General features: G+C 37.6%; 1 protein-coding gene across 1 annotated transcript in view; it reads left to right on the forward strand.

The window, feature by feature from the left end:
- Positions 1 to 15,999, forward strand: part of MIA3 (melanoma inhibitory activity family, member 3) — a 54,787-nt gene that overhangs the window by 31,556 nt on the left and 7,232 nt on the right. Inside the window, exons 9-25 of the mRNA XM_011929510.1 lie at positions 3,338 to 3,359; positions 4,801 to 4,889; positions 5,139 to 5,216; positions 5,298 to 5,408; positions 6,712 to 6,783; positions 6,963 to 7,067; positions 7,735 to 7,857; positions 7,960 to 8,071; positions 8,997 to 9,052; positions 9,143 to 9,233; positions 9,409 to 9,547; positions 14,411 to 14,512; positions 15,143 to 15,203; positions 15,312 to 15,347; positions 15,423 to 15,490; positions 15,594 to 15,694; positions 15,835 to 15,972. Of these exons, the coding sequence (XP_011784900.1) occupies positions 3,338 to 3,359; positions 4,801 to 4,889; positions 5,139 to 5,216; positions 5,298 to 5,408; positions 6,712 to 6,783; positions 6,963 to 7,067; positions 7,735 to 7,857; positions 7,960 to 8,071; positions 8,997 to 9,052; positions 9,143 to 9,233; positions 9,409 to 9,547; positions 14,411 to 14,512; positions 15,143 to 15,203; positions 15,312 to 15,347; positions 15,423 to 15,490; positions 15,594 to 15,694; positions 15,835 to 15,972 (1,504 nt within the window). The remainder of the gene's footprint in view (positions 1 to 3,337; positions 3,360 to 4,800; positions 4,890 to 5,138; positions 5,217 to 5,297; positions 5,409 to 6,711; positions 6,784 to 6,962; positions 7,068 to 7,734; positions 7,858 to 7,959; positions 8,072 to 8,996; positions 9,053 to 9,142; positions 9,234 to 9,408; positions 9,548 to 14,410; positions 14,513 to 15,142; positions 15,204 to 15,311; positions 15,348 to 15,422; positions 15,491 to 15,593; positions 15,695 to 15,834; positions 15,973 to 15,999) is intronic.

A 15,999-nucleotide genomic window follows, 5' to 3' on the forward strand; every position in this document is an offset into this window, starting at 1 on the left:
CGCCCGGCCGGTAAATTCTTAAGTGGGTAAGACAACACATATAATCTCAATGGGAAAACTTCAGTTTATATGTCCCTTATATCAAAATCTAAATATTAGGAATTAAGTGGGTCTTTATTTCAACTCACAAAGGAAAAAAAGGAAGAATTAGGTAGGTCATATGTACAGTGTTAGTAGAACTAGGAATTCTTAGAGCCATCCTGAAAAATAGTTTCATGATGTGTATCATAAGCCTTAAAAATGGTTTTAGCCTTTTATATTGTATTAATATCATGTCTAGTAATCAATCCTAAAGAAATAACCAGTCAGCCAGGCACAGTGGCTCAACGCCTGTAATCTCAGCACTTTGGGAGTCTGAGGCAGGCGGATCACTTGAGGCCAGGAGTTTGAGACTAGCCAAGCCAACATAACGAAACCCCATCGCTTTTTTTTTTTTTTTTTTTTGAGACGGAGTCTTGCTCTGTTGCCCGGGCTAGAGTGCAGTGGCCGGATCTCAGCTCAGGGCAAGCTCCACCTCCTGGGTTTACACCATTCTCCTGCCTCAGCCTCCCGAGTAGCTGGGATTACAGGCGCCGCCACCTCGCCCGGCTAGTTTTTTGTATTTTTTTTTTTTTTAGTAGAGACAGGGTTTCACCGTGTTAGCCAGGATGGTCTCGATCTCCTAACCTCGTGATCCGCCTGTCTCGGCCTCCCAAAGTGCTGGGATTACAGGCTTGAGCCACCGCGCCCGGCCACGAAACCCCATCTCTACTAAAAATACAAAAATTAGCGGGGTGTTGTGGCACATGCCTGTAATCCCAGCTACCCGGGATGCTGAGGCAGAGAATTGCTTGAACCTGGGAGGCGGAGGCTGCAGTGAGCCGAGATGCACCACTGCACTCCAGCCTGAGTGACAGAGGGAGAGTCCTCCATCTCAAAAAAAAAGCAAAAAACAAAAAACAAAGAAAGAAATAACCGATCGTGCGTTAAATATCTTACATGGCCAGGTGTGGTGGCTCACACCTGTAATACTAGCACTTTGGGAGGCAGAGGCGGGTGGATCACATAAGGCCAGGAGTTCGAGACCAGCCTGGCCCACAAGACAAAACCCCGTCTCTACTAAAAATACAAAAATTAGCCGGGGGTGATGGCAAGAGCCTGTAATCCCAGCTACTCAGGAGGCTGAGGCAGGAGAATCGCTTGAAACAGGGAGGCAGATCATGCCACTACAGTCTAGCCTAGGCAGCAAAATGAGACTCTGTCTCAAAAAAAAAGTTGTAAATATCTTACATAAGAGCATTCAGTAGAACAATATTTATTAGAGTGAAAACTTTGACACAACCTACTGTGATTCACAGTGGGAAAGTTGTTAAATTATTGTATGTTCATATAATGGGATATTAGGCTGCTTGATATAATTCAAAGACATAGGGGCACAACAAATACTCACAATTTAACATGAAGTAGAAGAAAAGTAGAAACCAAGACTTTAAGGTATAGATAAACTGTATATTACATCAATATACACACAGAAAATAAATGCTGCAAGGAAATACAACAAAATGATAAAAATTCTTATATCTAGGAGATGAGGTAAGTTTTCAGTTTTTAAAAAATGTGTATTTCCCAGATTTTCTGATTTGGTCATGTACTGTTTTACTCAGAAAATATATTTTTATTTGGAAATACAAATTATATCCTGTGTAAAGACACACCATTAATTTTTTTATCTTCTGTGCAGAATTTGTCTTTCAGACTTAAACATATGTATGTATAAGTATGTATACTCATACTTATATAATATTTATGATTATACTATGTAGCATTCGGCTTCATAGTTATTTAACATAATTGGGAGAAGATTATTTTGTGTAAATGAACTTTGCAGATGAAAAGCTTTCTATTGAAACTTCACAGTTAAAATGGCCAAAATTATTGTGTGCCAATCTTTCTAAAACTGAGTACTCTTTTTCTGATTTCATAATTATGTCACATATATCATCATTAATAAATTTTCTCTGCTTTCACAATTGATTGTAAAATTACTTAAACAGAAGGGTCTTTTCTCCTGTGAGGCCTTCTCTAACCTCGTGGTGTTTTTCCTCAGATAAAAAGGGAGAATCAAAGGGTAAATGGAAGGGGAAAAGGTGAAAACATTTTACATTTCCCTCTCGTTTCTCCTATTTGTTAATAAAAAATTCTGACGCCATTTTCATTTTTTAGAAAGTTGTATAGGCTCTGTGTCCTAACTGCCGTTCCTCAGCACTTGACTTTTGGAACCTTGGTCTCTACTTGCCTGTTAGTTTGGGTGAAATGGAGCAGAGGAAGTTTACTCTCATTAGCAAGGCCGCGACATTAGAGAGATAGTAATTTCTTTCCATGTTGGAATTTTCTGAATGCATATTCCTATAACAATGGCATTATAAGTGAGATTTAAATACTGTAACTATTATGTATGCAGTATATTAATTACTATATACAGTAATACAGTATATTATGTAAACAGTATATTTGCTGAGATTATGGATGATTTGTGGACTGGTGTTGGTATCTCATCAACATAATATTTGAAAGGGAAAATATGTTCTGGGTTGCAAAGAAATTTAGTAATACTCTTTTTAAGAAATTAGTTACTGCTTAGATTTTCTTGTCCTATAATTTAGTGCTGTCTTTAGGGGATGATTTGGGTTTTGCCCTTTCAGGAAGATGATAGTTGTCATTTCTCTTGTTGCTTATGCATTTTCCTCTAGCAGTCTTCCCTTCCGTGTCAGGTTTATGAGCACTGTTTTTAGTGGTCTAGGAAAATCAAATGATCTAGCTAAGTATTAATAGAACTATTTTAAAATTCAGCCAGTAGTCAATTTTGAATAGGATTTCTGAGATGTTTTCTGGTGAGCAAAAGAGGTGTGTGTCTTAGTACAAAGATCATACCTTTAATTTTGTTTCCTCAGAGTCTTTTTGAGTAGCCATTGTTTTTAGATTTCATTCTGGCTATTTGGAGCTGTCAAATAAATAAAATGTTAATATATTTATTACAAAAATATTAGCCATTTCTGTTATTCAAATTAAGTGCTCATTTCATAAAACTGGTGCTCATTTAGATATATAAACATGTCTTTAAGCTGCAGAGTAAGATATTTACCTTAGTGCTTTATCTGTCAGACTACAACATACCACTACTGGTTACATTTGAAATGCTTTTTAACCTTTTTAAATTTTTTTCATCTTGTGGATTCATGCTAAACCAAACTATTATTAAACTCTCATTTGGTTACAATTCTGACAGTTGTATTAGAAACTATGTACATCTGTTAATAAAATGTTTGACATCAAATTTAATTTTATTTTTCTTTTCTAGGTGAAGAGTAGAGTATATCAAGGTAAATCTTTTGGCTTATTTTGTACTATTCTTTCTGTATTGGTGTTTGATATGGGTTTTATATATAAGTAGTTTTAGTGACTTCTGATATCTGACTGACTTATGGCTTCTGAAAACTTTACTATTCCTAGGTTGCCAGGTTGGGTGATAGAGGAAATGGTGATGCTACCAACTGAGATAGGAGATGAAGAGGAACAAATTGCGGGAGTAGGGAGAAGATAATTAATTTGAAGCAGATTGACCTTAAATGTTGATGTAGTACCAATTTATTCCATGTGACCAGTGTTTCTGTGCTAATGATTTAGTCAGTACATTAAATATTTATTTAAGTAGATAATTTGAGGACTAGAAATGTCAATCAGCATAACTGCATTTTCTATTTCTCTTTGCAAATGACATATTTGAAGTGATGCCATTTTCTGAGAAGAAAGATGCTTCATGCAGGGAGGAATACTGAGCTATAACATTTTACTGTATTTCCCATCTTGGAAATAAATTAGACACTCATTGAAATAAAGGTTCTTATTATATTTTTCTTAAATTGTAACAGTATTTTTACATCCTTATTCTTGTTAGCAGATTGCTTTTTGTATTAATCTGTTTTCACACTGCTGTAAAGAAATACCCAAGGCCAGGTGTGGTGGTTCACGCCTGTAATCCCAGCACTTTGGGAGGCCAAAGCAGGAGGATTGCTTGAGCTCAGGAGTTCGAGACCAGCCTAGGCAACATGGAGAAACCCCGTCTCTATTAAAAAAAAATACAAAAGTTAGCTGGGTGTGGTGACACACATCTGTAGTCCCAGCTACTCAGGAGGCTGAGGCAGGAGAATTGCTTGAGCTTGGGAGGTGGAGTTTGCAGTGAGCTGAGATTGTACCACTGAACTCCAGCCTGGGCAACAGAGCAAGACCGTCTCAAAAAAAGAAACACCTGAAACTGGGTAATTTATAAGAAGTTTAATTAGCTCATATTTCTGCAGGCTATAGGAAGTATAGTGGCATATGCTTCTGAGGAGGCCTCAGGGAGCTTTTACTCATAGCAGAAGGCAAAGTGAGAGCAGGCCTTCTTACATGGTGGGAGCAGGAGCGAGAGTTAGCGGGGAGTTGCTGCATACTTTTAAACAACCAGATTCCACAAGAACTCAGTCACCATCATAGAACAGCAGCACAGGGATGGTGATAAACCACTTGTGAGAAATCTACCCCTGTGATCCAATCACCTTCCACCAGGCCCCACCTGAACACTGGGGACACTGGGGGCTATAATTTGACATGAGATTTGGTGGAGATACAGACCCAAACCATATCACTTCTTAAAACCATAATAGTTATGCTAAGAAGTTCTTTTTCCTGATAGTGCCAGATAACATGTCTTTGCTGCTGATTCATTGGGTAATTCAGTTTCATTTAGTGATCATAATAACCTCATTTTTTTTCTTTTTTCAGTCACGGAACAGCAAATTTCTGAGAAGTTGAAGATTATCATGAAAGAAAATACAGAACTTGTACAAAAATTGTCAAATTATGAACAGAAGGTATAGTTATTCTTTTTTTTTTTTCCCCATGGTCCCAGCTTGAATTATTTTCACCTATCTTATAGTTCAGTTACTATGGTATTTTTAAATAATATTTATTATTCCATTAATTCCTATAAACCATCCAGATCTTAAGCAGTCATATGTGTAAAGTACTGTTTTCCTCTGTAAGAGGTCAGTCACTTGAAATTGAGTTCTGGTAGCACTATACTTTATATTTCTGGATTCTGAATGCTTTATTTTATGCAGATCAAGGAATCAAAGAAACATGTTCAGGAAACCAGGAAACAAAATATGATTCTCTCTGATGAAGCAATTAAATTTAAGGTAAAAACTTATTTTGGGGATTACATTTTAAAACGAAAGTATAAGTAATGAGTATAACTAACCTTAATATCTTTTTTGTAGGATAAAATCAAGACACTTGAAAAAAACAATGAAATTCTGGGTGACGCAGCTAAAAATCTTCGTGTTATGTTAGAGTCAGAGAGAGAACAGAATGTCAAGAATCAGGACTTGGTAAGAGTTTTGCTGCTAAGTGTTACTAACAGTTTGGGTTTTGAACTCTTTTGTAGATTGAGTTGAACTCTTTATTTTCCTTGCTGTTCAGGGAAGTTGCACCTACTTCTGTCCATTTTTGTGGAGTTTTAAGTACTTACACAAGAAGTTATTCTTATGGGCCTAGGAAGTATTTTGGTTCTCAACCCTCGGTAATTGTCATATTGCTTGGCTCTGCCCTCTGAAACATGTGGAACAACTAGGAAACCACAACCCAGTTGAACAGTCCTTGTGTTTTGTTTTGCAAAGTTTTTTTTTTTTTTTTTTTTGCCGTAAACATTTTACAAATAGAATAGTTTTAGAATGACCTAGAAGTTGCAAAGATAGTAGAGAGTGTTCCCATAAATCCCACACCCTCTGATGACCTCACTGAGGTAGTATTGCCACATTTCTTCACTGTAAAATTACTTTTTTTTTTTTTTTTTAACTTTTTGCAATAATGTACCCTTTGGAAGGAAGTTACTAACAGCCCACGGTGAAAAAGGGTTATGCTCCGTCCCGTTGAGGAGCCAGAATCTTCATAAATTATCTAGAATTCTTCTATATGGGTGATCTGTCTAGTCTCACTCTAGTCCTACCATTTTTAATTTAGGCAAGAGCATTTTTATTTTTATTTTTATTTTTTTTATTTTTTTTTGACACGGAGTCTCGCTCTGTCGCGCAGGCTGGAGTGCAGTGGCCGGATCTCAGCTCACTGCAAGCTCCGCCTCCAGGGTTCACGCCATTCTCCTGCCTCAGCCTCCCGAGTAGCTGGGACTACAGGCGCCCACCACCTCGCCCGGCTAGTTTTTTGTATTTTTTTTAGCAGAGACGGGGTTTCACCGTGTTATTAGCCAGGATGGTCTCGATCTCCTGACCTCGTGATCCGCCCGTCTCGGCCTCCCAAGGCAAGAGCATTTTTAAAGTACCTTGGGGATTTTTTTTCTCTTGCTACAAGAAAAAAAAAAGTCACATTGATTTGAACTGTTTACTTAAAAGTTTTTTCAGTTTCTCTTCTTTCACCTTTTAGTCTGGTCATCTACCACATTTTATTCTAACCAGGAAGATTGTGTATGCCATGAAATATTTATGCCTTCGATTATTTTCCCTTACCTCTTTAAGTTCTTGATTTTTCCCTAGGGCAAAACTGAAGCACCTGCTTTTACCTGAAACATAGCGGATGGCTCTGGGACATACTTTGTTGATGTTTCTTCTTTTCAGTACATATCCCAGTGTTTCTACTGAAATCCTAGTATGCATTTTGTGTTCTGTTTTTACATGGCAGATATCAGAAAACAAGAAATCTATAGAGAAGTTAAAGGATGCTATTTCAATGAATGCCTCAGAATTTACAGAGGTAAGGCTGACTATAATTCCTGAAGGATATTAATACTATATTATAGTTTGATTGCAGAGCAAAAGTTTGATGTGTGCTAAAATGTGCAAAAAATGAACACTACATAATGTTGGGCAGGGAAAGTAACTTTTTTTGATTTTCTTTGGAATTAATTCACTAATAGGAGTGTTTTGCATTAGGTTCAGATTGCACTTAATGAAGCTAAGCTTAGTGAAGAGAAGGTGAAGTCTGAATGCCATCGGGTTCAAGAAGAAAATGCTAGGCTTAAGAAGAAAAAAGAGCAGGTAAAGGAAAGTGTGTGTCGTAGGTCATGTAAAATAGAGAACCCAGTATCATACCTCTTTTCTCAGACCCATTTTTAAGGTAATATATGTGCAGGATTCTGCTTTTAGATATGCAGAGTTTAAACTGTGCTTCCAAACTTGAGTGTAGGTATACATTCTCTATCTGTTCTGGATTTTCTGTTCTGTACAATTTATTTTGGCTATCAGAGTGTGTAGTCTTGTTTTGTCAAACACCAATTGCTGTTAACTTGAGTAGCCTCCGGTGGGTAATAGACTGGCTTTTTAGACCTAAGAGTTAGATATTTTATAACCCTCCTTTGAGTAGTTACTGCTTCACTGGCCAAGGGAAGGTTACATGAGCAGGAGTCTGGACTTGGGAGATAGTAGGATGAGCCCTTCTGTTCCTTCTGGAAGTGAATTATTTGAATTGGCTACCATTTTCTGAAGGATGCAATAAACGAGATCCAATTTCCTGGACAGCTCTGATGTTCTCACTGTAGCTCTGAGGGTTGGGACCACTCTCTCCTCCCGCTTAACTGAGGTCTTAGCCCATAGTGATAGGCCAAGGAGAGGCATGGCTCCTTATTTCCCTGTCTCATTCACTTGGTCCTAATGTCTCCAGTACAAAAGCCCTAACCTGTGGGAATCTTGTGTTTTAACTTTTCAGTTGCAGCAGGAAATCGAAGACTGGAGTAAATTACATGCTGAGCTCAGTGAGCAAATCAAATCATTTGAGAAGTCTCAGAAAGATTTGGAAGTAGCTCTTACTCACAAGGATGATAATATTAATGTAAGTACATTCTCATGAATACAAGCTTAATTCTTGTGAATTATCATGAAATCTGTAGAATTAAATGGAAAAACTCTTAATGCCCTTTGACTTCTTTTCTAGGCTTTGACTAATTGCATTACACAGTTGAATCGGTTAGAGTGTGAATCTGAATCTGAGGGTCAAAATAAAGGTGGAAATGATTCAGATGAATTAGCAAATGGAGAAGTGGGAGGTAAGATTAGTCCCAAGGAGGATGGACCCGTTTTGCCTTCCTGTCTTTAAGTGCACCAGTGCTACTTTTCACCTGGCTGAATTTCCTCTTAAGCTTTCTAGTTGTAAACACATATCATTGGATTTGAATGTATGTCTGCTTGCATTGGGCAGAGGTGGATTGCTAGGGTGTGGTGTAGCAATAAGCATGCAGTGAACACTGACTTTGTTTTTACATTGAGACTAGAAGGGTGCATGGGAGCTGCACTGGTCATGTCTTACACCTCTAAGTATTGAGCATATACAGTAGTAGAAACTTGTTCCTCAGTTTCATGAAGATAACATGTTAAAACTTGTCATCTCAGTAGCTGTGTGGTTTTAAGGCCCACAACTGTTTTTAAGAGTACTGAGGTGGTTGGAGGCATCAACTGACTAAGGCCATGAAAGAAAACCACAACTGGTTTTGAGAGTGCTGAGGTGGTTGGATCCATAAACTAAGGCCATGAGAGTGGAGGCTATAGGGTAGCAGTGTTTACTGATGAGGACAGTGTTTCTAGATGCCCTCTGTCAAGTTGGATACTGCTTGTGTAGTGGGTGTTTAAACCACACCTGGTAGCAGATTCTGGAGGAGAATAGGAGGGAATCTTTCTGAATAAGACACTAAGCCCAGATGGAGGTAGATATGAGAGAGAAGAAAGAGCTTTATCTCACATGTTTCTTCTTGCTCAAGAATGGCATGTATAACATGTTTATATACAAATGGGAATTCACTTTTTCAGTCTTAAGTTTGCAGTTCTCTTAAAAGTCAGTCTAACTCTGTTCTGTTTTTGTTTGTTCTTTAAATGTTTGAACATGACAATTGTTTGGTTTTGGGTAAATCAAGAAAATACGGATTTAAAAAGCAAGGGAAGAAAAAGCAATGAAAGAAATCCTTTTGTTTTTTTTAGGTGACCAGAATGAGAAGATGAAAAATCAGATTAAGCAGATGATGGATGTCTCTCGGGTATAATCCTTTTGAGAGTCCCATAATTACCTGTGAATGCTTTTACTATGCCTCACTTTTGTGAATACTTCTCTCTTCTGCAATTTTTAGACACAGACTGCAATATCGGTAGTTGAAGAGGATCTAAAACTTTTACAATTTAAGCTAAGAGCCTCCGTGTCCACTCAATGTAACCTGGAAGGTAGGTTGCTTCTTGAGAAGAAATTGCTATATCTTGGAAAGATACAAAATTACATTAGAAAAATAAAGAGCGGCTTCCTGCTTTCATTCGTCTCATTTCTCTCAGCACCAGCCCCCAACCAAGTTCTCACGTTCTTGTGCACACACATAAAACTCCAATGGTTTATCCTTTACAGACCAGATAAAGAAATTGGAAGATGACCGCAACTCACTACAAGCTGCCAAAGCTGGACTGGAAGATGAATGCAAAACCCTGAGGCAGAAAGTGGAGATTCTGAATGAACTCTATCAGCAGAAGGAGATGGCTTTGCAAAAGTAAGACTGTCATCATTTCCTGTGAACTGTATCGTCATGTGACTAAATAAATGTGTACTAATATAGGTACTGTTATCATTTTTAGGATTATTTATACTTTTTTACATCTGTAATTAGTATAAATTTGTCCTTCTTTCTTTCTGCTTTGTTTCTCATAAGCTGCATTTTTCTTTCCTTTCTAACCAGTAGTCAGAAACTGTTGCCTGTAGCTCCCTGAGGGGGGAGCAGTGTGCTGGTCCCGACAGCTGCTGCTGTGGAGTGCTTCTCTTTGGAAGATCTAGCCATGCCTTGTCTGTGGCTCCACCACTTGTTTCACTTTCCTTTCTTTGTGGTCAATTATGTAATTTCCTTGAAAAAGTCTGAGTGATTTTGTATGACATGTGTTTTAGTAGAATAAAAACTTCAAAAAAGGAAAATTTACTTACTGCAGGTGCATTTAGTTTTGGACTTCACAGAGTCAAATAACAAACTAAATATAATTGTGGCAAAGATATTAGGAGTTTTGAATATAAAACTATTTGGCATGTATATTTAGATATTAATCCTCTGAAATACATGTCTCAAATTTCAAGCAAGGCACCTTTTGAAAGCTGTATTTTTATAGTTCTAGTTTTTTCTCCACAAAAACATCTGAATTCTCTAAAAATAGGTTATCTGTGGCACTTGCTATTTGTGTTTGCTCTTGTATTTTATTCTTTGGTGTATATGGCAGTGTGTGAGGAGGCCTCTCTTGCTAAGCAAATTTAACTTTTTAAAATGCTTAGACTGCTACTGCTGTATGCCATTAAATATTAAAACTATGCCATTAATGTTTTCTCTAAGTCTTTGCTCACCAGGCAGCCAGTTTAGATTTTCCAGGTTTTGTTCAGGCCAGTTCTAAATGCCTGTTCTGCTTCAGAGAGACATTCCCCATTTCATTACTTTTTAAAAAAAAAACACTTCTCTGCCTCCAATAGTAATGTGAATTACTTAAATGGCAACTGTTTTTCTTCATTATACAGTTAACCCATTGATGTGGCAGTATTTTATTCAACTTCCCCAACATTCATTCAGTCTCCTTGTCTGGTTTGTACTCTACTGTCTACCCCTAAAGTCACTGTGTTAGTTCAAGCCCTTGTCATCTTTTATGCCAGTCCCTAGCTAATCACGTATCTCCAGTTTTTCCTTTCCTTTCCTTTCCTGTCCTGTCCTGTCCTGTCCTTGTTTTCTTTCTGACAGAGTCTCATTCTGTTACCCAGGCTGGAGTGCAGTGGCACAGTCTCGGCTCACTGCAAGCTCCGTCTCTCAGATTCATGCCATTCTCCTGCCTCAGCCTTCCAAGTAGCTGGGACTACAGGCACCCGTTACCACGCCCGGCTAATTTTTTTTGTATTTTTAGTAGACATTGGGTTTCACCCATGTTAGCCAGGATGATCTCAATCTCCTGACCTCGTGATCCGCCCTCTTCAGCCTCCCAAAGTGCTAGGATTACAGGCGTGAGCCACCGCGCCCAGCCTCCCATCTCCAGTCTTTCTTATACAGCTTCTTCCCAGTTCCGATTGTCTATATAGTTGCTAGAGTGAACTTTTTAAAATACAAGTCTGTCCATGTCATTATGTGCTTAAAATCTATCAAGGATGCTCCATTTCCTTCAGGGTGAATTCCAGACTCCTTAACAGGTAGAGGCCACTTTCCCCTCAGCTAGTCCTGAGCTGGAGAGGCAGGTTTCTTCTGATGCTTCTTGAACTGCAGACTCTGAACCGTTCCTCCATGCCACTCTAAACCTCTTTGTCTTTATGTATGTTGTTTTCTCTGTAGTAAAAATGTCCTTTATTGTTTCTGCCTGGCAGTCTCCTACCTACTCAAATGTTTATGCTGCTAAAAATCTTTTTTGGAGTGAGTTGTAGCATAAATAAATAGGTAGCCATAGAGACTGAGTACTCATTTGCTTCTTAAATGTAATTCCTAAATATGTGTTTGAGTTTAAATCTACATATTGGTATCTGCTCTCTATTTGATGGCCTGTTCTGTGTTCCTTTTTTCATTTTTTTGAATTGTTAGAGTATTTTAAATGATTCTGCTCTTCTCTATTTAAGCTTGGTGGTTACAAGTTGTTCTACTTGTCCTCTTGTTAAAGGCCACAGCATGTATCCTGGACTTATTAAAAAGTCTGACATAATATAGTTACCTCTTTCTTAATAGAGGAGTTACCTCTTTCTGGGCTTTAACTTCCTCCTGACTTAGACGTTATTGTGGTCATGTATTTTAATGGTCTGTGTAGCTCAAACTCCACAAAATGTTTTGTCTTTTACAGTGCTAACCTGCTGATACTCAATTTACACACCTATTTATAGTTCCTGTCATCCTTCATTTTCCTACATCTTCAGTCTTCCATTTGGGATCACGTTCATTCTACTTGAAGAATGCAGTAGTACTTTAATGCGGGTTCAGTGAGTTTACTTTTGTATGGAAATGTCTTTATTTTGACTCCGTTTTAAAAGGATCTTTCTGCTGGTTATGGAATTTTGATAGTTGTTTAATTTTAGCACTTTGAAGATAACCAATTATCTTCTGGTTTTAAAATTTCTTTGAGGAATCCATTATCATTCTTATTTTCTCTTTTCTCTTTTTTCAAATGTATTATGCCTGCTCTAGCTGCCTTTAGTCATTTTTCTTTTTGGTTTTTCAGCAGTTTTCTTGGGAGGTGCCTACATGTAGGGTTTTGTCATCACCCCTCCACCGCTACCCCCCTGCAATTTTTCTTTTGCATTTATACTGCTTGAGGTTATAAACATCTCTTGAATTTGGAGACTCTTTTTTCACATATTAATTCTATCTCATTCTCACTTGGCCTGAGAATCCAGTTAAACATACTAGGATCTCCCACTCCTACCCCTCACCCAGTGCCTCCTGCATTCTGAATTTGCTTCATTCTGGTTGTTTTCTTCTGACCTATCTTCCAATGTGCTAAAATCTCACCTCAGTTGTCTCATCTGCTAAAATCATTGAGTTCTTTTTGGTTTCACTATTTTTCACTTTTATAGTTTCTAATCCTCTGCTGAAATGTGTAATCTTGACTTGTACTTCCTTCAATATGTAAGGCACAATTGTTTTAAAATCTATGTGGTAATCCTATTGTGTGGATCCCTTATGAGTGTGTTTCTCTGGTCTTTTAGATTGTGATCACATTGTCTTGTCTTGTGGAATGCCTAGTTGGTTTTGATGGAGTGGTGAACTGTCGGGGAAATTTGAGGTCTAAGATGATGTTATCGTCCTACAGAAAATATATGAGATTACCTCTAGCGGGTGGTCATTACTTTATTCCAGTTAGCAATTAAAATCATTCAAAAACGGCTTAGTCCCTTTAAAGGACATTGTATTTATTGCCTGTTCAGTACTCCAAGTGTGCAGCTCTTTTCTGGTCTCAACCCAAAGCCTAGGGCTTTTACTAGGGGTCCTTCTCATTGGCAGTCCTGAACTCCACTTCTTGTTTCTCTGAACCCAGGGATCTGTTGAAAGTTCTTTTCAACCTTCTTATATGTCTGCATTGTCTTCAATGCACGGATGAACCTGGGGGAAAATGGCTTAAGATGCCAAACCAGGCTTACTTATAATTCTGTGTTTTTTCCTACTGGATTTTCTTCACTGCCTTATTAGCTTTCTGATGCCTTCGAGCACATTTTTTATATTTTTGTCCATATGTTCTTATTTTCAGCGTTTGCAGACTAACTCATCCATTATTGGAAACAAAATTCTCTTGAATCTTTCTTCAAGACTTGTTTTTTCCACATCCCTTCCTAAGCCAGAGTCAGAGGGATTGTTCTGTTCTTGTATGCACCTTTTACACATTGAACTGTGAGCCCCTTTAGTGCAGAGGTGGTGCTTACCATACCCATGCCTTTATCTTAGCCTCTTACAAGGTAAGTAGTATATTATAGCCACTCATAAAATATTTGCTGAAGTATTGAATGAGCAGTTGTAAAAGAGTACATAAACTTCTTTCTCTTTAGTGTTAATAACCCTTTTTACTATTTTACTACAGCTCCTCTATTTTTGTTTCCAAATTGTAGAAATTTTCAAGTACCTTTTGCATCAGAACTATAAATAAAGAAGTACAAGGGTAACTACAGGTAGCACTTTTAAACCATTAAATGTTGCTGCCTTTACAATCTGTGTTATAGTTGGCTGACCTCTTGAGCTTGAAGGTTATCAGGTTAAAACCAATTTCCAGTACATAGCACCCTGATTACGGGACAGTTTGGATTCTTTTTCTGTTCAACAGACATTGCCAGTACTCAGATTTGTCTCTCTGCTTAATCATGATTCCATTGAAATAGGTAGGAGAGCTCCATGTCTGTAGTGTGAAAATGTTCTGGGGTTAATTGTACAGTTAAGGACATGTTCTAAAAAGCTCTTTCATTGGCTGTCTTTATCATGGTACCAGTCTTGGATTGAGAAACAGCCCATAAGAAAATTAATTAGTGGTCTTTCCATGGCTAGAAATAAGAGAAGTAATTGTCTCCTGCATTATCCTAATAAGCTTAACTGTGTTAGGTTGATCAGTGCTGGCTTTCTACGTTGAAGAAAAGTGCGCATTCATCATTTCAACACAACAGTCTTTCCCATGGGACACATAGTGCTTTTTTACATTTGTATTATTAACTAATGAAGAGAGAATTACGAGACATTAGAAAATGCAGGTGATGTATCAACAGGCCATAGTTGGATTTTTATCCTGACGAACAGTTTGAGTTCCTTCCTATGACTTTGTATAATCTATGCATTTTTAAGAATAGGATAGGAAGTGAGATTTTATTAGAGTATTCAGACAGAATGCCAGGAGGAAAAGAAAAACACTTCCACTGACAACCAGTTTTATCTTAGGAAACTGAGTCAAGAAGAGTATGAACGACAAGAAAGAGAGCACAGGCTGTCAGCTGCAGATGAAAAGGCGCTTTCGGCTGCAGAGGAAGTAAAAACTTACAAGTAAGTTCACCTTCTAAAGAGGGTATCAGTGGCTAATGAAACTAGTGTTGGCTTTTTTATTAGCACAAAAGCATAAATAAATGGTTAGAGGACATGAATACATCAATTTACAAAAAAGAAAAACTATATTTTAAGTTAACAAATGGAAAAATATTAACAAATAGCCAGTGTTGGCAAAACTATAAGGGAACTTGATTCGTGCAAACAGTTCTGGGGGTTGGGGGAGGGTGGGGGCAGTTTGTTACATGTGTCAAAAGCCATTAAAGTGATTTTGCCATTTGATAGACCCAGTAGTCCTAACTTTGGGAAATTTTTTTATAATATAATTAAAGGATGAAAAAAGGTTTATAGTGGAAGATACTAATAATAGGATTATTTGAGAACATATTTAGGAATAGTTAAAGAAATTTTAATTTATCAACTCAGAATCTCCAGCTGTTAAAGGAAATTATGTATCATTAGTTTTCATCATATTGTACTTTTGTTATAACCAACCATGTAAAATATGCTTTATATTTCTGGATAAGGTGTATTAGGGTACAGTTGTTAGGGTAAAGGTTAACATAGTCAAGATGGTTTGGGTTTTTATTTGGTTGTGCTTTAAATGATAAAACCAAGTGTAATTCTTAGGCGGAGAATTGAAGAAATGGAGGATGAATTACAGAAGACAGAGCGGTCATTTAAAAACCAGGTAATAATTCTAGTGCCCTACTATATAGTGCCCAGAATTCTTTGATAACTACTACAGGCTATTATAATGAATCTGTAAGCATATTTTGTGATGTATTATCTTTTTCAGATCGCTACCCATGAGAAGAAAGCTCATGAAAACTGGGTAAGATTTGTTTTTTCTTTGCCTTATTTTGTGCATAGTCTCCCACAGCTGAATTTGGATATTTTTCTTCAATAGCTCAAAGCTCGTGCTGCAGAAAGAGCTATAGCTGAAGAGAAAAGGGAAGCTGCCAACTTGAGACACAAGTATGTGATTTTGATGCCTGTATTTTCAGTGTGTGATGTCTTAAGGAATTGGTTTCTGTTTCATATTTAAGTCTTTCTTAAATATTCTTTCTCTATATTCAAGATTATTAGAATTAACACAAAAGATGGCAATGCTGCAAGAAGAACCTGTGATTGTAAAACCAATGCCAGGAAGACCAAATACACAAAACCCTCCACGGAGAGGTAAGGGAGCACCTTGTAAAGGGCAGCAATCTGTTTTTTGATGTAAAATGTATATACGTGACTTTTTGTTTCTGTGTGTAATGGTATAATTAAAGAAAAAAAGTCTGTCTTAAAATGTTAACAAGACGCTGTAATCTTAGGTCCTCTGAGCCAGAATGGCTCTTTTGGCCCATCCCCTGTGAGTGGTGGAGAATGCTCCCCTCCATTGACAGTGGAGCCACCCGTGAGACCTCTCTCTGCTACTCTCAGTCGAAGAGATATGCCTAGAAGTGAATTTGGTGAGCATTCACGTGTTTCCTTGCAAT

Source organism: Colobus angolensis, unplaced genomic scaffold (assembly GCF_000951035.1).
Source record: "Colobus angolensis palliatus isolate OR3802 unplaced genomic scaffold, Cang.pa_1.0 Scaffold81, whole genome shotgun sequence".
Classification (NCBI taxonomy): Eukaryota; Metazoa; Chordata; class Mammalia; order Primates; family Cercopithecidae; genus Colobus; species Colobus angolensis.